This window comes from Tachypleus tridentatus, chromosome 6 (assembly GCF_004210375.1).
Source record: "Tachypleus tridentatus isolate NWPU-2018 chromosome 6, ASM421037v1, whole genome shotgun sequence".
NCBI classification, from domain to species: Eukaryota; Metazoa; Arthropoda; class Merostomata; order Xiphosura; family Limulidae; genus Tachypleus; species Tachypleus tridentatus.
In genome coordinates this window covers 58,118,519-58,138,964 of record NC_134830.1, presented here as the reverse complement: position 1 = coordinate 58,138,964, position 20,446 = coordinate 58,118,519, and the positions used below count along the sequence as shown (strand labels likewise).

The following is a 20,446-nucleotide window of genomic DNA, read 5'->3' as shown; positions in this document are numbered from 1 at the left end:
CAGTAATAGATAGCATCCAGGTTAAACGGTTTGGCACCAAAATATTCTATGATGGCCGAATATGACATTGAATAAATGTGACAGCCAGCCATGATGTGTCTGAGATAATAAAGATCACGGGGAGACGCTGTGGACTGGACAGAGAAAGCTAATTTATCTCGTGATTTTCAGTGCGCTTTCTTCAGCTAGCTTTCACTATTAGATCGTCAAATGATGACTCATTCATAAGATCAATGTGCAAAGTTGAACGAAAAGCTATCCCGAGAGAAATAAAGCTCTGGGAACAGGCACAGCCTAGTAGAAATTATTGTCTTTTTTGTGCGCAAGTACACACCATGCGTGTTTTTATTTATTTGTTTATGTGATATATAATACATTTTGGTTTCGTTTTTACCAACTTTGTTCAGTTTTATTATCTTACATACACATCAGAAAGATTCAATTAAGCTATATGATCAGAATCTTTTTCCTTCCTAAACGAATTGGGGCCTGGCATGGCCTAGCGCGTAAGGCGTGCGACTCGTAATCCGAGGGTCGCGGGTTCGCGCCCGCATCGCGCCAGACATGCTCGCCCTCCCAGCCGTGGGGGCGTATAATGTGACAGTCAATCCCACTATTCGTTGGTAAAAGAGTAGCCCAGGAGTTGGCGGTGGGTGGTGATGACTAGTTGCCTTCCCTCTAGTCTTACACTACTAAATTAGGGACGGCTAGCACAGATAGCCCTCGAGTAGCTTTGTTTGAAATTCCAAAACAAACAAACAAACCTAAACGAATTTATAGTTATTTGTGGGATTTTCTGTCTGATACTTGTAGGGAAATCGGCAGTTTTTACCCGAAAATATTGTTTGTTTTTTTTTTTTGGAATTTCGCACAAAGCTACTCGAGGGCTATCTGTGCTAGCCGTCCCTAATTTAGCAGTGTAAGACTAGAGGGAAAGCAGCTCGTCATCACCACCCACCGCCAACTCTTGGGCTACTCTTTTACCAACGAATAGTGGGATTGACCGTCACATAATACACCCCCATGGCTGGGAGGGCGAGCATGTTTAGCGCGACGCGGGCGCGAACCCGCGGCCCTCGGGTTACGAATCGCACGCCTTACGCGCTTGGCCATGCCGGGCCGAATCCCCCCGATATATCACAATACACATTTCATTGATTTATTTTTGAACTTTTGTGTTTTCAGAAAGACTATCACATAGTTCAGAACTGAAAAAGTGAGAAATTGTTTACCTCACCAAATTTTGTTTACAAACGTTCAGTGAATGTTGCAGCTACCTCAAGTTTAAATACATAACACATCAATTTTTGAGTAACAGCTAAATGTATTTGTAATAATATTATCATGAGAGCAAATTATTATTTGAGAAAATTTTACGAAAAACGTCTTTCAGCGCCACCAATTAATAAAATATAAACCGCAGAGGTCGAAGTGAGAAGTTTGTTATTCTTTACCTTTGGTAGGTTTATTATATTTTTTCGTTATAAGTGTTGTTTAGGTGATACACTTTTTCCAAAACACTATCGCTGTATGGTTTCAATAATTTTGAAGATGAAAAATCTCAAAAGCGCTAACATGAAAAATAAAATTTAATTATTTAGCCGTAGTATTAAGTAACGAGACTCGATTATGCCTATTGACTTCGAGCTCAGATTCGTCAACTGTATAAATGTTCTCGCCTTCCCACCCTTGATAAATTTAAGATTTAAACCTATCGTTTATTTTGTAGGAAGTCGGTGATTTCCCGTATAAATACACTTAATTTGTGGAGTGCTGGCTTTCCTACGACAGTATCTCTTTTCATAAGTCAATCACTTAGTGTTATACTCACTAACAACAACACGATAGTGTTTTTACTATTGCTCATCTTTTCCAAATCGTAAACTTTTGGCCGCACATCCTAGTAGTGGTATCTTAGAGGAGGGTTCTATCCCATATATATGCTGCGTAATTTTAAAATTTAATTGTTTTCAGTAAGATTACCTATTACTGTTAGCCCTTTTTTACTTTCTCAAGATAAAATAAAAGAACCTTACTTGTACTTAAAACATTTTAATTGCTGGAATCATGTTATTGCTAGCCCACTTGTAGAGAAATATATATATATATAAACAGCTCGTTTGGGTTGAAAATGTTTTACGCAGAGGAGCGAACAGTGTTTCGACCTTCTTTAATCCGATTTTACATATATATTGCTAGCCCAGTATGAATTTTTTTGTTTTTAATAACAAGCCAATATTTTTTCTTAGAACTTGAAGGGAATCAAAACTGTACACTGTATAATACAAGTGAAACCTACCTAATACTTTGAATAGGCAGTTAATTACCTATCTTGATTTATTGTTGGTGTGTCTGAAATTTGTAAATACACCATATGTTAGTTTTACTAGTAATGAAGAATTATTTGAATGGGTAGCTTGTTCACTACTAGGCCAAAATTTCTTTTGTCACTCATATTGATCAGGTTAATATTTATGTTAAACATGTGATCCAAATTATGGTAACCAAAATACTTTATCTACCCTGTTTCATTATTGGTACTGTCATTAACTGTATTGGTTAGAATATTTAATGTGTAAAATTTTAATAATTTATAATTTTATCGGAGATTATTTTGTGTTAAATTTACAGATGTACTTAGACTAATATGATTCTCCTAAACTGACCAAAACATGTGATATTGGATTTACAGTCACAAATATTGCTCACATTAAACTGATGAAACAGTGAATTATAAGATTTATAAGTAAAAACAAGAAAAGTATAGTTAATTTGCTATGTTCATACTGACTTTGTTTTCATCTAAGTAGATAGTTTTCTCACCTGTCAAATATTTGACTCGGGTCATTCTGAAATGCCTCCTACTAGTACAGCAGTAAGTTTAGGGATTTACAATGGTAAAATCGGGAGTTTGATTCCCCTTGGTGGGCTCAGCAGATAGCCTGATGTGGCTTTGCTATAAGAAAAACAAACATTCTGTAATTCACAAAAGTCTTAAATATACCTGAGAGTTTAATGTTATCATACTAGCTATGCCTTTATCAGTGTCATTAATGTAAATAAACAAGTAAAAAGCTAAAGACTGACTGCTCTAACACTTGAGTTAGTAAAAGGGCTAATGTTTGTCTGGATGCTGTTAATAATTTTTTGCTTTTTTCTATTCAACTTCTCTACAGTCCTATTAACTCATTTTCCACAACTCTTATTGATGTGATTTTCCAAGCCAAGCTTTTGTATATACCTAATTAAAAGTTTTTTTTGATATAGAATAACACTAAGTTCATACTATTTCCATTATCCCATTAATAAGTGGAATCATTTTAAGAAAGATAATGGATTAGTAAGACAATATGTGATTTTCTCAGCTAATATTTGGATGGTGCATTATCAAAAGGATTTTGAACATCGAAGTACACTCAACATATCCATACTAATTCTATTGTTTAATTAGCAAGTACAATCTATCTGATGCATCTGTTTTGGTTTTGATACTAGATACAAACTAAGCCTTGTGTGATTTGAATGTAGACAGATTTGTTTTGGAAAAAAAACAAAAACAAAGGCTAGTAAGATCTCAGTTTAGGAAAGTGATTTCTTTAAAAAAGCCTAAATAAAATTATGTGACTTGGAAATGATAGTTCTAATTTGCTTAAAATATATTTAGATAAAAGTATATGCAACTTAAATTTGAGCATTTCATTTATTACTTCTTGTGGCAGGTTTGAGTTGATATAAAATACACAGTACAAGTATACATACAAATGTATATACATCAGAGATAATTCTTTTTTAATTTTCATTTTACACTAATTTCAATTGTTAATTTCGGCTATATGAAAATGTATTTTAAGGTTCACCACTCATTTATCTATTTTTCTTGTTTCTTATTTTATGAAGTTAATAATTTGAGATATGTCTTGATATTTTAATTAATTTACACATTTTGTGTTTTGAAAGTGTTCAGTTTTAACCGGTTTCTTTACATAAAGAACTCTTCACATAAGGTAATTTTATATTTTATTACAAATAATTTTTATCTGTAACTTTGAATTGGACTTTAGTTTGATACACTATGTAAAACAATTCAATTAAAAACAAAATTATTTTTATTTCTTTTTTAGGAGGTCATGTTACGGACACCAATTCAACACGTTTTGAAGAGAACACTTGGTCATTCTCTAAAAAACCCAGGTATTGGTGAAAGATTAATAGCACAAACTAGAAGACAATTTAAAAAATATAAGTAAGGTTTTTTACAAGCCTAACTGAGAAATACGCACACACTGTTCTCCATTACACACACATCTGTGCATGAGTTATGTATAAATGTAGTAATTCAAGTGCAAAAATTCTACTTGTACCTACATTTCACACAGAAAAAAATAGCAATTACATAAGAGAAATATTCATGCACTCTTGCTCATTGATAAGTATTTATTAAACCCAAAGATATTTATATAATTACATTTGTTTAGGGTTCTAATTTTAGTTAATACATTCTATTTACAACCTACAGGTGTTTGTGTAATTGTGCAGTTATTTTCTGATATAATAATGCCATAAGTCATGTCATTTCAATAAACTAGTAATCTCAATTGTTTCCAAAGCTCTCTTTGCTATTTTCAATAATAAAATCAATTAGCAAACATGAATGATGAATATCCATTAAGTTACAGTAGAAAGACTAGGATAATTTCACAAACTTATTTCATATCTGAATCATTTAAAATATGCAACATCTGCAGAGTCTGAGACAGTTTATAATTGCAACAATGAAGTCATTTCTTTAAATCCATCTAGTAAATGTGGTAGGCCCTAAACGTTCCAGTCTAAATAGTACAGTAAGTTCAAATGTCTTATCACTGATAAGAACAGTGGAAAGCTGTGTAAACTTTGTGTTTATGCTGCCAGTCATGGAAAACCAAATCGGGTATTTGTAGCTGACTGTTTAATTTATCAGAGATATGTAATTTTGTCACCAACTACCAACCTTCATATTCAAAAAGGTAAGAGTGAGAACACTACATTAATACCACATGATTTATTCATATTAATTTGGCTGTAGCTAAACTACCATATCCTTAACATTACTAGAGATTGTTTGAAAAATAATGGCAGATTTTTGTATTAAAATTTTAGTCATTTACAGGGATACGAAACCTGTCTTTTTTACAACTTCATATATACCATTGATAAACTAAAGCTTTCTTATATTCATTAGTGTTTTTATTTTCTAAAACTTTATTCCTAATATTTCAAACCCTTACAATTAGTGATGGGTGAAAAAAAAGTTGCACATATTTTTTTTACATGATTTCAAACTTGGTGATAATGCATCACAAACACCTAGCAATAGCAACCAAGTGTGGGGTGAAGGAACCACCTGTGAATGTATGGCACAGCATTGATTAAAAAAGTTTCATAATGAAGATGAGAGCAGAGAAGGTCCTTTTGTTGTTGAAAATAACCAACTTAGAGCATTAGTGGAAAGAAACCTGTGCTAAACTGTTTGAAAGTGGTGCAAGAACTGGGTGTTAGCATTTACACAGTTTCAGACCATCTTGAACAAATTGAAAAGGTTGAGTAAGTGGGTTCCACACAAACTTGGAGAAAATCAAAAAAATTACCATTTGAACTGTGCTCTATGCTGGTTTCCTGCAACAGAAATTACCTTTTTTTGATCAAATTGTCACCTGCAATGAAAAGCAATCTGCATAATGGCTCAACTATGATGAGGCTCCAAAACACTTTTCAAAGTGAAAGTTGCACCAACAGAAGATTGTAGTCACTATGTGATGGTCCGTGATCAGTGTTATTCATTAGAGCTTGCTCAACCAGGGCCAAAATATCACTGCAGAGGTATGCTGTTAAGAATTGGAAGAAATGCAGAGAAAGTTGTATGAGAAAATGCCAGCATCAGTCAATCGAACAGGATCAATCTTGGTTCATGATAATGCTTGGTAACACGTTGCTCAAATAATACTCCAGCAACTCAATTAATTGGGGTACAAAACATTGCCTCATCCTACTCACTCCACAGACTCATTGCTCACTGACTGTTGTTTTTTTCCAGCATCTGGACAATTTTTTTACAGGACAAAATATTCAACAGTAGAGCAGCAGCAGAGAAAGGGTTTAAAGAATTTTTGAGTTCGAGGACTTCAGAGTTTTATCGTCATGGCATTAATAATCTTTTTTCTCATTTGCAAAAGTGTGTAGATTAACTAGGTTCTTATTTTGATTAATGAAGCTGTTTTTGAATTTTTTATTTCTTATCAAGTCTACAATTTAAAATCCATCTTTATTTTTCCCACAATCTAATACTTTCATCTGAGTCATATTTATAGTGTTTGTATGTAATTATTTTTTTTGACTTTGTAAGCTTGTATCTTGTCATTCAGAACAATGCAGTAAAAATAAGTAATAATAGTAATAATATTATGAATTGGAAAATCATGCTCTTAAATTTTATACGTTTTATGTTTCTCATATTGTGTGAATATATTTTGTTACTGGATAGTTGTTTATTGTTGTGAATTGAAGTAGCATAAAATATGTCAACCGTACTTCAATGTTGTTAATTGCCAAAATAAAATCAGGATTATTATAATTTGTTTAAATGTTGTCTTTTTTTTTTTTAAAGTGGTTCTACAGGTTTATACAAATATTCATAAAACTGAATAGGAAGAAATCACTCATGATTTGTTCTATTCAGAAGACATTACACTATATAACACAAATTTTGTTCTGGGATAGTCTGTGTTATTTCTTAATTGCTTATGTTGTAAAAGTACAGAAAATGGCCATTATTCCCTTCAAACTTTACTTTTGTGACCTGGTTAATGAAATTTAGAAATTAACCTATTTTCTGTGTTAAAACAGGCAAATTTGCACATTTTTGTTTACATAAGGTCTGAATAAAACAACATATGAATCATGATTTACATGTTTTTATAGTAAAGTTATATGAAAATGTTTAGAAGTGAGAAGTTTTTTGAGATTTGTGACTGTAATGTAAATTATTTTCATGTATCAGCCCCCAAATAGTCTTCCATCATGTTTTTGTTATATGCTCTCATGTCAAGAAAGCAAAGTTTGAAGAGAAAAACAGGTCTTTTCCATTTACTTTAGGCATAAGCAATTGGGAAAAAATACTTTCTGCCCAGGAACAAGAAAAAGTAAACATTTTGTTACATACTGTTATTATTAATATGCATTTTATCATAAGTTTTATTACATAATTTTTATAAACAATTATAATGAAGTGTAGAGATAAAGAATAAGATGGATTGGGATTTTTAAAATACAAATAATGACTAAGTATTCAGTTTTCTTTATGTTAAGTTCAAAGTATTGATTTAAATATTTTTCCAATGAAATTATACTAGAAAAATTATATTAACTTTTATTAAAATGTTGACTTAAGTATTAAAAAGTTGAGAAAGAATTAATATATTTAAAAAGTTCAATATCTTTTTGTGCATCTGTATCAAGTATCTAAAGTGTTTATATCTGAATGATTATTTTACATGCAAGTAGAGAAAAATTGTAAATTGCAAAAATGTGCCACCTTGTTTCTGTGTGGAATATTTAGTTTTCCACTAATTTAGTGGAAGACTTGATATATTTAAGTGTGTTCTTACAAATTACATAAAGGACTGGCTTATGAAGCAGACAACTACTGGAAGTCCTAATTTTTTTTTTCTTTGATTGTTAACTTCTTATAGCACGATGCACATCAACAGGACAACAGCAGCCTGAAAAGATTGAAGTATTTATTGATGATAAACCAGTTTTGGTTGAACCAGGAACAACTGTTCTACAGGTTAGGAGATTGAAGTGCTTGTATATATTTTGGATATTTGTAAATTGCATGAAGTAAAAATAAATGTAAATGTGTATTTGTTGGTGATTTTTAGTTTTAGACTTGAATGTTTAATAGTTTAACCACTTATAAAATCTGCTGTGTGAAATTAACAATTTTAAATTCAAATGTACCTTTAACATTAAATATGAGTAACGTTATTTTAGAAGAATTGTATACCATATGATAGTTCAAAACATTTTTCAAGTGAATTTTGTTTTTTTCCTGGGTGAACCTTAATCATATATGATTAAAGATTCTGCAAACAAATGTTTTAAGTTAAAATTTGATTTGTTATATAACTGACTAGTTTTTGAATATATTCCCAATTATATTATTATATATGGCTAATTTCTTTAGTTGTTAAAATATCAAGAATCTATGAAAATAATTTGTACAAGTATGAGTGCCAAAATATTCAATATTTTAATTTTTTTCCATACATCTGGCAGGCTGCAGCAGTTGCAGGTGTTGAAATTCCAAGATTTTGTTATCATGAAAGATTGTCTGTAGCTGGAAACTGTCGTATGTGTTTAGTGGAGGTGGAAAAATCAGCTAAGGTATGAAACCTTTTTTATCATAGACTAATATTCCTTTCTTCTCAGTTTTATAAAAACATGTAACTGTTTTTTGTTACAGTTTCTAAAGAACATTGTGCAGTAATAGAAGTGTATTTTAAACTGGAATAATTATTAAAAGAATTTAAGAGAATTTTCAGAAATGTGTTAATGTACCAAAAAATCAGTACTTGATTTTGAAATCTTTTGTTGTAAAGTAGTGTAAGGAGAGCCCTTTCATAGCTGCTTAATCCTCTTGAAGAATCAGGTTTAGTATCTTACATTTTAGAAAAGTAGTTTGTACTAATAAGTAAAAGCATAGGAAAAAAGAATCAATTCATCTTTTTCTTTTATAAAATGTTAATTTCCTTCAGTGTACTTTTATTTGAATTAGTTTGTTGTAGACTGTATATTACTTTTAAATTAAAGACAAAGCTATTGGCATCAAGATTATTTCAAGTAATTGAAGTTTATACATTACAGTTTGGTGTATTATGTTTATAGTTCTTAAACCTTCACTGGGGATATGCTTTAGTTGTGATATATTTGTGATTGGTCATATAATTCTCAGCTAATTCTTAATTTGTTACAACAATAAAACAGTTATTGTTATTTATCATTTGCACTTTTTGAGCACATTAGTTAATTGTTTATTTTTCATGCTAATTTAGATGCCTGAACCATTGTGTATCATAAACATAATAATGCATGTACTTGTACTTAACCTGATAATTAAGTTTCAAAATTATGTAATTGTTTTTGTATAACCAAGAGACTTTATTCAACATCGTAAACCATTTCTAAGTAGGAGATGCTTTAATAGTTTTTGTCAAGGGCTTTCTTTTCAGAGCATATATAGTAATATAAACATATGGGTGTGTTGGGCTAAGGATTCTTCTGCAGTAGGTGTATGTGATTTGTTGGTGATAACTTTGACAATAAATGAACAGCACACATTCCACTCGTTTTTATAATATGTATATTTGAAACAAGATAAATGAATATAGAAAAATTCCTTGCACTATGGAGATCATAGTTGTGTCTTAAACACTATACAGTTCACTTCTTGTCAAAAGTTCACTTAGGCCAATTCAAATGCTTTAGAATTTTGGTTGACAAACCAAACTGTTTGTTTCTATTTCTATCACAGTAGTATCCAATTACATATTTCCTTTATGGTGTCATTTGAGTTCTTGCAGTTGTATTTTGAATTTCTAATTGTCTGCTCTTTGTACTTTCAATAATTGTCTGCCTTTTTGTCAAAGTCTATGTAGACAGGTTCAGTTAGTTTATAACACCCTTTGCTGAGACAAGTTATTCTTATCTCTTTCAAACTGTTAAGTACACTTTACCACATCAATCATTAGGCCATTCACTCTCATGACAGTTAACTCTACATTTTAAACCTTTTTTTCTTGTCTGAACGTCTCTAACATGACTTTGCTTTTATTCTCTTTCCACTTGTGTGGTCACAAATGTTTATATTTCTATCATTTAGGCCTTCTAGTGATTTCCATAACTTCACCATCAGTGAATTGTACCATAGCATTTGATAGCCTCAACATTGTTGAATTCCAAACACAAAATAAATAAATAAAATAATAATTCTACACTAAACAGCCTGTTGTATCTGACAGTCTTAAGCAGTGTTTCTTCTAGTCTGTGTGTCCACATAACAACCAATCAAGTGCCATGAACTTTGTTATTTTCACTGAGCACATTTTTAGTTATGATGAGGAGTCTTAACACATTGATGGCCTTAATACCCTGACAGTCAATACACCAAAAGCCCAAATAACCAACTGGAAAAATTGCAAATTGGCCTGGTGATCTAATAGGGTTGATGGTCTAAAAATACCTTCAACCCCTTAAAAAAAATAAAAATACACATTGCTGTGATAGTGGTGCACATGAAAATATACATTATGCATATTGTTTGAAAAAATAAAGGGAATATTGGTCTTAGGTCACTGAACATCAGAAGTTTTTAGATTTTTTGGATTAATCTGTTTATACACATTCATTAATATTGTTTTTCAGTGGAACATATTTTCTATTGCAAAATTATTTAGACTAAGAACTTAAACTGACAAAAATAAAAGTGCTATTTCAACCACTTGTTTCAAATAGACTGAGTCCCTTCATTTCTCTCTTTCTTTTTTAAGAAAAAGTACGTATTTGATATTGAGATAGTAGATAGTAGATATTAAGAATGACATTTGTCATAAATGTGATAAGCAAAAAGAAAGCTGATTTTTTTCTCCAATCTAGTTTAAATGGTTTAAATTCCTTTACTATTCCTTGTTTGTGTTTGTATTGTTTCATTTTTGTAACATAATTTTCACCATAAGTTAAAGTTTTTTTTCATTTAATTTTTATTTCAAGCAGCATTTTGCACATTTCTTTTTTGTAAATGTTTTCATACAATTTAATCTTGCTTTTACTCAGGCCTAGTGAGACAAGGTTTCTAAAAATTATTGGCTAAAAAATAATTTGCATATTTCCGTAATTCATTCAACTTTAGACCTTATGGAAGAAGAGTTAGTAAAATAAAGTCAGTTATGAATTTTGGTTTATAATTAAGAATTAAAAAAATGGTGTCAGCTAGAACTTTAAAATAAGTATCTTTACACCCAGAATAATTTTTAAAATGCTAATAAAATCAAATGTTTCACAAAGTGTCCTGTGTTATCTGATCATGGGATATAAAGTTGTGGAGATATATTTAGGTTCCCATGCTATGATTTTTTTCCTTACTCAGAAAGAATAGTCCTTCGGATTGGTGTACTGTCACCCTTCTATTGTGTATTGTGCTAATTCTTGACTAGAACATGAAATGTGAAGTGTTTTTTTTAGTTCTAAGCTGCTCAAGAAACATTTGATTTATACTTCTTTGATGTTATGAAATTTCACAAAACACTTTTGTTTTCCTCTTGTGGCAGCCTGTTGCAGCCTGTGCTATGCCTGTTATGAAAGGTTGGAGAATTAAAACAGACTCGGAAATGACAAGAAAAGCAAGGTTGGTTGATATTCTTCTCAGTAATTAAAATCGTTTAAAACTGTTTTAAAAACATATTATCTTTATATAAAATTTGAATATTGGTATTAAACTACTGTACAATTGATGTAGAAATATTTTATTTTGTAGGGAGGGTGTAATGGAATTTTTGTTAGTCAACCACCCTCTTGATTGTCCAATCTGTGACCAAGGAGGAGAGTGTGATTTGCAGGTTGGTGACTTTTGCTGAGGAAATATCAAACATATTATTCATGAATGTGTGTTATTCATAGCAAAATTTCCTTTTCTAGTTAAAATAGTAGGTTAAATATTTCTAACTAATTACACATTTTATAAAAACAGAGAGAGTCTGCTGATATGTTTTTTTGTTTATTTGAAGACTTGTTGCAACCTTACTGCTTTCCTATGTATATGGATGATTTTAACAATAGCCTAAGCATCCAGAGTTTCTAGTAACCAGACTGTGTTCCTTTGTAATGTTACTCTTACATGTATCCACTAATGGATTTTATTTTCAATGCTTGCCAGCATAGAGAATTAACAAGTAAGTAATAATATCCATTTGTTGGCTAGTTTCACAGGATTCTTATTTAAGAGGAAGTTGTGCTTATAAATTTATTCAAATAATTCTGCAAAGTACATCATTGTATACACTAAAATCATTTGCATTTTAATGTTAAAAATAGTACTGTATGCTAGAATACCTTGACTGTAATATCTTGTCAACAAATTCTATGCACAGAGTTTAACCATTTGTTAACAATAAACATGAATTTCTCCAGATGTATGTTAAGGACATTCACCAGTAGTTTAACTCAAAACTTAAGTTTGTCATCAAAATATTATTAAAGTAATGTTATTCATAATCAGACATTCCAAGTATTGTTAAAAAACAGAGATAATGCTTGTAAACATAAAGTTTAGATGTTATTTTGAAAAAGTGTGGTAATATGAAAACAACTATAAACCTAGGATACATTATAATACAACGTTATAGCTTGTACCCTAAGATCTTTTTTCAAAAATATCCAGTGTATTTTGTTTAATTTTAATGTGTTTTGTTTATGGCTTAAAAATTTGTGGTTATAATATATATAGTGTAGCATTAATGTAAGGCACTTCAACTAAACATTTAAATTTTGTGTTATATTTAGTCATTCCAGCAAGAAAAAAGCATAATTTATATTTTTCTAATTTTTTTTTATTGTTATGAGGTTGGTTAAATGACAGACCCCACATAGTTAGAGTATAGAAAATAACAAAATATAAAGTCTTACTGAAAACAAATGTTTGAAATGTATTTTGGAGGTTTTAGAGGTTATGCAATAATAGTTGAGATTTTTGGACAAACAATAGATTTTTTTTTTTAATCATGACATAAAATCACATTGCACTGAGACTAGTAATGAAACATTCTATTTTCACAAACAAATTTTTATGGAGATACAGATGCTATACTAAAAGTTTTAATGCAAATATTAGTGTTCAAATGTGTAGAAAAGGTTGTGTATATTATACCAAGTCTGTTGCTATTACTCAACTGTGGTAAGAGAGAAGGTAACTATTGTTGGAAATTCATTTTTGATTTAAGAACATGTTAAATTTTAAATTATATTCTTGGCCCAGCATGGCCAGGTGATTAAGGCATTTGACTCGTAATCTGAGAGTCAAGGGTTCGAATCCCTGTCACACCAAACATGCATGCCCTTTCAGCTGTGGAGGCACTGTAATGTAACGGTCAATCCCACTGTTTGTTAGTAAAAGAGTAGTCCGAGAGTTGGCGGTAGATGGTGATGACTAGCTGCTTTTCCTCTAGCCTTACACTGCTAAATTAGGGATGGCTATTGCAGATAGCCCTTATGTAGCTTTGTGCGAAATTCAAACCAAACCAAATTATATTTTTCTATTTGCTGTAATTAGCTGAATTCATGTAAATAAGACTTCTCAGAATGTTATTATTTTTGTAAAGTTTTTTTTATGCTTTGATTTTACTCTAGTTAATATGAAACTAAAGCAAAGCTTGTTCAATGTTTGAATCTTGAAGGTCAACTAAAGAACTACATATAATACCCAAAAATTAACCTATCATCAGAAAAATGGGATAAATTATCAGTTGCTTAAATAATTTTGGTGTCTGCACTTTTTCGTGAGGAGAGCAACTCTTAAGTGTAAAAGATAAACCTTTCTGATGATCTTCATTTTAGAACATACAATAGTGAATATTTAAAAATTAATAGTTTTAGATCAGTATACAAATGAGAAATTTTGTGTACTACTTTGTCATTTAAAACATTTTTTAGTGTAATATTTTTGTTACTATAATAAATGGGTCATAACACTATAATAACACATTTGAAAGTAAAATTTGATACTGAATAAAAAAACTCTCAATTCCATCTCTCACAGATGTATTTCTTAGTCAAAACTTACAAATTGAACTTATAGAAGTGATTTTTTTATGCAAGTTATATCTGTTTTCTAAAGTTTTTAAACATTCTCTAATTTCTACTTTGTGAAATATTCAATTAAGCAATTATAATTTATTCTATTTACTTTTTTGATTATAATTATTCTTGTTTTTACACCAGGACCAGTCAATGGCCTTTGGAAGTGATCGCAGTAGGTTTGTGGACATTGATTTTACTGGAAAAAGGTAAAAAGGATGTTTGATCAATGCATAATTTGTCTGTTTAAACAGTTATTGCACTTTGTACCATTTTTAGAAAATCACTTTTTGACAAAGTTGGAGATATTTTGTTCTGATTTTATAACTTAGAATTGGTAATATATAGAATTTTTATTTTTTCAAAGAGACGGAAATAATCTTGTATTTTTCAAAATAAGTATTCTATATTTTTAATATATTTTGAATAAAGAGTTGTGTAAGGTGATTAACATTTTTTAAAATGATAATTAAACTTTATAATGTAATATTTTTTTGTCCTGAAAGTAAGAGAATGCACACAATTATTAATATATCAGAAGGAATGTTATATTATCTCTACTTGTGTGTCTACACAGTTATTAATATAACAACAGAAATATTTTAATTAGCATTTATAAAATTATTAATACATAAGCAGGAATAGTTTCATTAATGTTTACAAAATGTTTAAAATGTTTGCAGGAATACTATTTTTACTATCATGTTTTTCTCAGTGGTCTATTATGATAAAGCTCAATCTGCTTGGTGCTGGTTTTGTGAACCTTGAGGAATCTGATTTCAAAGATGGATAAAATATGATTTGAACTGTTACATTTATGAATTTGAAATAATAAAATGAATAAGTAATACAATAAATATATCAACATTATTGTATATGCTTTTTTTTGTATGTATATTGTACCCTAGCTGGAGTATATTGTTCTGTTGAATGGGTGAAATAAAAACTTGTTTGTAAAAAAATATTATGAAATTGCTTCTATTTTTATTTTCTTAACATAATAAAAATACATAAAGATGCCAATACTGAAAAGAAAGAAATATTGTTCTCAAGAATTCTAAGAATATTGGTTAGATAGTTGATTCTAATGTTGAGAGGTATATATAACATTGGTTTTTCAGAAATTAGATGGGGAGTCCAACCCCTTTGACCTTCCTCATTTTATCCTGTATCACTATTTCAAGTATAGTGCTAACCAAGAAATGTGGAATTTATAAAGAACACACATTGATGTTTCTTTATATAGATTTATGCATTAATAAATAAAAAAAATATTCTTCAAATATATATTTATGCAGTAACACACAAATACCATATAATGGGAACCTGTGACAGACACGATTCATAGAATGGACTATTAAGTTATTCATCACACTTCCTGTTAAAATTGTTCAATTAAAATCAACTGGGTTTAAGTGTTAACTATAACTGGAGTATGAATTCTGTTATATTTTTTGGGATGGGTAGGTGGGAGGAGTGGATGGGGTTGTTAGAATGAAGTTACAGTGATCCACAGGATATATATATATATATATATATATGACTGAAATCAGTGTTTTTACTGCTGTTAGTGTAAGTTTGAAATTTAAATCCTTGCATAAATTTTATTATTTTTAGAGCTGTTGAAGACAAAAACGTGGGACCTCTCATCAAAACCATCATGACCAGATGTATACATTGCACTCGTTGCATCCGGTTTGCCAGTGAAATCTGTGGAGTGGATGACCTAGGAACAACTGGAAGAGGAAGTGATATGCAAGTGGGCACTTACGTTGAAAAAATGTTCATGTCAGAATTATCTGGTAATGTTATTGACCTGTGTCCAGTTGGAGCTCTTACCTCAAAACCATATGCATTTACAGCCAGACCTTGGGAAACTAGGTTTGCATTTTTTTTTTTCTTTTTGTAGTCGTTTTTACTTCAATACCATGGACTAATGGATTTTATTCAAAAATGCTAACAAATGTTTGTTTTGCAATCCTTAAGAAAATTATTATATTGGCCTGGGTATAGGGTTATCTCAAGTATAAGGTGACTCATTTTAAGAAACCATTGAAAAAAAAAAAAAAAACGTTAACATCCTTTTCTTGGATCTGCAAAATCAGTGCTATAACTAAACAGCTTGCAGGTGGAGTAGGTGTAAAAATTAGTGATGAGCTTGAGGGAACATACGACACGCATGTTGACGAGTGCTAGCTGGGTATGCAGGAACGTAACTGTCTAGAGTCAGCAGAAAGGGACTGTGGTTAACAGTGTTTGAAACATTACTTATAAGGAATAAAAATAAATATTTTACTTAGAAGATCCTCAAAAGTTGTCTTCATCAAGAATTCCCTTTTTCTAATATGGTGAAATACAAGTGTCACTGTGTATTAGTTTTTAATTAATATTAATGGATAACTGTTTTCTACTTTAAAAATACCTGTCATGTTTGTATAGGAAAACTGAGAGTATAGATGTTATGGATGCAGTTGGATCAAACATTGTTGTCAGTAGCAGGACAGGAGAAGTGCTTAGGATTCTTCCTAGGATGAATGAGGTGAGAAGTTACATTCCTGATTTGTATGGATGATTATTATAAAAATGAGAATATTTATTATTGGGGTTTGGAGGTTGAAAATATATTGTGTAGATTTACAGGCTTATGAAACTAATCCAAAAATAAGTATGCCAAATAAAGTTCACATTACGTATAAGATAAATTAAGTAAACTGAAATAATAATAATAAAAAAAAATCATGCTCTACAATTGTTGGTCATGAGATTTAATTTATGAAAGTGATGAATGGTAGTGGTATGCTGATTACTTTGAGTGAATTTGTATGAATTATGTTGTATTTTATCATTATTTTCTGAAATGTAGTGTACATTTTGTACCAGTAGGACCAGTTTTATAACATGCTGTATTCTTTCTATTTATACATGGTTGGTCATTTTGACTGATCTCGTAATTATGAAACTTTCAATACTGTACCTGCGAGTGTGCTAAGTGTATCTTTGTTAAACCTGGCCAGTTTTTTTTTGTAAACATTGCAAGACCATTTTACACAACAATTTCAGTTTTTAATAGATTGTTTTTGCTATAGATTTGTTTGTGAATTTATGAAGCTTTTACTGAAAATCTGATTCACTCCTCAATTCATTCTAAGAATAAAAATACTTTTTATTTCTCAGTTTTCAAATTTAATTTGCCTAACCCCTAAATCCTCTCAACTGAATAATGAAAGGTTTTTCTTTTTTCAGTAAAATTTAATACTTTGTCACATTTAACACTTATCTGTGCTGAAATCATAAATGTGTTTGTAATGAAAAAGTTGAAAAATATGAAATAAAAAAAATGCCTTTTTTCTTTCTGTAGAATAATTGCTTATTGTAACAGATAATTACAAAATTTTATCTCGGTATTTTCCAACTTTTTGGATCTGCTTTTATTACTTTTATGGTTTCACTGTACTTTGAACACTTGTTTTTGGACAACTAATATTGCAAGAAATAAATGAGCTTTTAAAATAATGCACCTAACTGCAAAACACTTCAAATCTAAAATAGGTCCTAAATCACTTGTTTCTTTTTGTGTATTTTTAATACATATAACTAAAATGTCGAAATTAGAAACTTGTTAGTGTATCTATGAAGAAAATGTAAATGATAAAAAAGAAACATTTCTCCTTGAGGAATGCTTGTGGGCTACTATTACATGATTTACCTGCAGAGGCAGCTTGAGAATATGTTTAACTAACTTGCACTAAGCACCTAATTGTTATGTTATTGCTTTATCACTCTTGTTAGACGAGATTCAAAGTAATGAAATTAAAGTAGATGTGAAACGTTGTTAAAAGATAAATGATTATAATTTTCTGTTACAATCTGCATTCATTTTAGGAAAAAAAAGTGTTTTTAATTTTATCTTATTTTATATTTTTCTTCAGTTATTGTTAGGGTAGAGAAAATGGGATGTAATGTAACATGTTTTAATGAAAGAAAAGCTGTTAATATTCAGTTAGGAGGCTCTACAGGTTATGCAAATCAAATGGAAACTAATATGAAAATATTTTCATTTTAACATGAAGTCACCTCCACTCAGACTGTCTCAGTAAAGGCTTTGTAACTTCACAGTCACAAATCTTTAGAAAAAATACTTTTCAGAACTCTTTGTTATACAGTGTAGTTGTAATGTTTACTTGAAACGTCATATTTCATGGTTAACTGAAGGTTACAGGGTCAAGGAAATTGGTTTTACTCATATCCATAAGTTTAAGTATTGTTATGAAAGTAAGAAATGAAAACTTTGGTCAAATAAAAATTTAAATTATAAATTATGTTTTGATGCCAATCGTATAAAGTTAGTTTAATTACATTTGAATGTAACTATGTTAAAAGGTGATGTTGTGCATACTTTGATTCCCTGTATGCATGGGGTTAAAATGCATTAGAAGAAATACAGATTTCTGACCTGGCTACAGTTATTTTGACTAATAAATCTACTCACACTACAAATTACTTTTACAGTTACTTTAAACCTGCCATTACTGGATCATTGTATAACCACAAGTTCATCCAAATATTAATATTTTAATGGTTTTCCTTATGAAGTAAATTACAACACTTTTTACTGCCTTAAATATATATTGCAATAAAATCTTCCCAAAAGTAAGCACTGAAAAGTCTTTGTTCATCTATTTTTAAGCTGTAGCTCTTAGCAGTTAGATAATTATTTCCATTGAATGGTTGTTTCAAGTAATCATATTTTCTTACTAGTGTTCATTAGTGCATTTGCCCAGTTTTTTATACATTAAAAAAATTAGAAAAAAATCCTTACGTAAGCCTAGAAATGGAGATTTTCTTTTGCTCAGATAATGTTAAAACATTGAAACTGTTATGTTGGTGATTTTGAAGTTTCATGGATTATTTTCTGACTGTTACATAGTCTTGTTAATACTGCTTTACAAAATTTGCTTTTGCCAAAACTGTGTTGAAAAACTTTTCTTGTATATAACTCATAATTATTATTAGTAATTATGTAATTCAATAGGAAAATATACATTATAAGATTCAACTTTAGTTTGTAAATAAATTTGTTTCACACAGAATAGGAAGTTTTTCATCAAGTTATTTGCATGCTAATTATAAGAATCATTTGATATATTGTATAAAGTAAATAAAGAAGCCTGAATAGTTTTTCTGTTGCATTTTTTAGGATATTAATGAGGAATGGTTATCAGATAAATCAAGGTTTGCTTACGATGGTCTGAAGCGTCAGAGACTAACCTCACCTATGTGTAAATCAAAAGAGGGAATTTTGGAACCTTGTGACTGGGGAGATGCATTAGTAAAAGTAGCACAGAAGGTGTGTTTGTAGCTTTTTATTATACTTCAGAAATATATTTTCTACATTTATTGTTGCATAGTGGTAGGTCTATGTACTTATTGCTAAAATTTGAGGTTTGATTTCCCAGGGTGAATACAGCAGATAAACCAATGTGGCTTTACAGTAAAACAGATAATTTTATTTAATAGATTACCATTATATTGGTAAACAGTGATTTATAAGATTAATGAAGCTATATATTGTGGAACATGATACATGTTTTGATCCATATTTTTCAGGTCGAAACATCTAGTATATTCACCAAAATAAAACTTCATTATGTCTATAGTTCCATGTTTGTCAGTTTACTTTTATATTATCAAATGTGCTTCTATGCATAAGTAGTGGATTACAACAAAACTGAGTGTATAAAAGCACTTTAACTTTCTCACTATGAAGTCAGTTGGTTTGACTGGCTTCATAATCATTTTGTACTTGTATAGATTCCATATAGTAACTTTTAACCCTTAAACAGCAGCAGTGTTGTAGGTAACAGTGTCAGGTGATGATGGCTGCTGTTTAAGGGTTAATACATTGTGTATCTTTACAAGATTAGGAAGACTTTTAGTACTTATTACAAGTCTTTTGTACACAAAGTAATGAAGTAATTTTCTAGAGATTTGTCAGTGAATATGTATATAGTCTTTTCTATAAAAAGGTTAAAATACTTTTCATCTCAGAAATTTCAACTTTCATTTTCATAATCTGTACAACTTCCTAAATAAATTTCAATTTTTTTTAAAGTAAACCTTTATATTTTATCTGTTATGTTCTTTACCCTAACTCTATACTAGATTGGTAATTTTGACTGACCTTGTAATCACCAAAAAGAAAAATCAAAATATATCTAAGTTACCCTTTTTTTCTTTCTAGACTTACTTCAAATTGTAACATGAAACTACATTTGTTTATCCTTGATAGCTTAGTTATTAATGGTATACATTTATGTATATTTAAATGTTAGACTTTTTTTGCCTTTTGAACCATATCTAAATACTATTCATAACATTATAAATTGTGAATATCTTACTAAATGCAAAAGTTATGTTATGCTGTTGAATTACATTACACAAGATACTCACATGTTTACCTTTTGAAAATTTTCTATTATAATATTCATTTTGCCTAATCCAATCTTAAATAATCTAAAAAAGTACTTGTTTTTCACATTTTAGTTACTTTTGTAATAATAAA

The 20,446-nt window shown here is 30.0% G+C and overlaps 1 protein-coding gene across 1 annotated transcript in view; it reads left to right on the top strand.

The window, feature by feature from the left end:
• Positions 1–1,336: 1,336 nt before the first annotated feature.
• Positions 1,337–20,446, top strand: part of ND-75 (NADH dehydrogenase (ubiquinone) 75 kDa subunit) — a 36,615-nt gene continuing 17,505 nt past the window's right edge. Inside the window, exons 1-10 of the mRNA XM_076504977.1 lie at positions 1,337–1,459; positions 4,122–4,191; positions 7,728–7,825; positions 8,317–8,424; positions 11,364–11,440; positions 11,570–11,651; positions 14,029–14,093; positions 15,502–15,765; positions 16,324–16,423; positions 19,082–19,231. Of these exons, the coding sequence (XP_076361092.1) occupies positions 4,128–4,191; positions 7,728–7,825; positions 8,317–8,424; positions 11,364–11,440; positions 11,570–11,651; positions 14,029–14,093; positions 15,502–15,765; positions 16,324–16,423; positions 19,082–19,231 (1,008 nt within the window). The 5' untranslated portion in view covers positions 1,337–1,459; positions 4,122–4,127. The remainder of the gene's footprint in view (positions 1,460–4,121; positions 4,192–7,727; positions 7,826–8,316; positions 8,425–11,363; positions 11,441–11,569; positions 11,652–14,028; positions 14,094–15,501; positions 15,766–16,323; positions 16,424–19,081; positions 19,232–20,446) is intronic.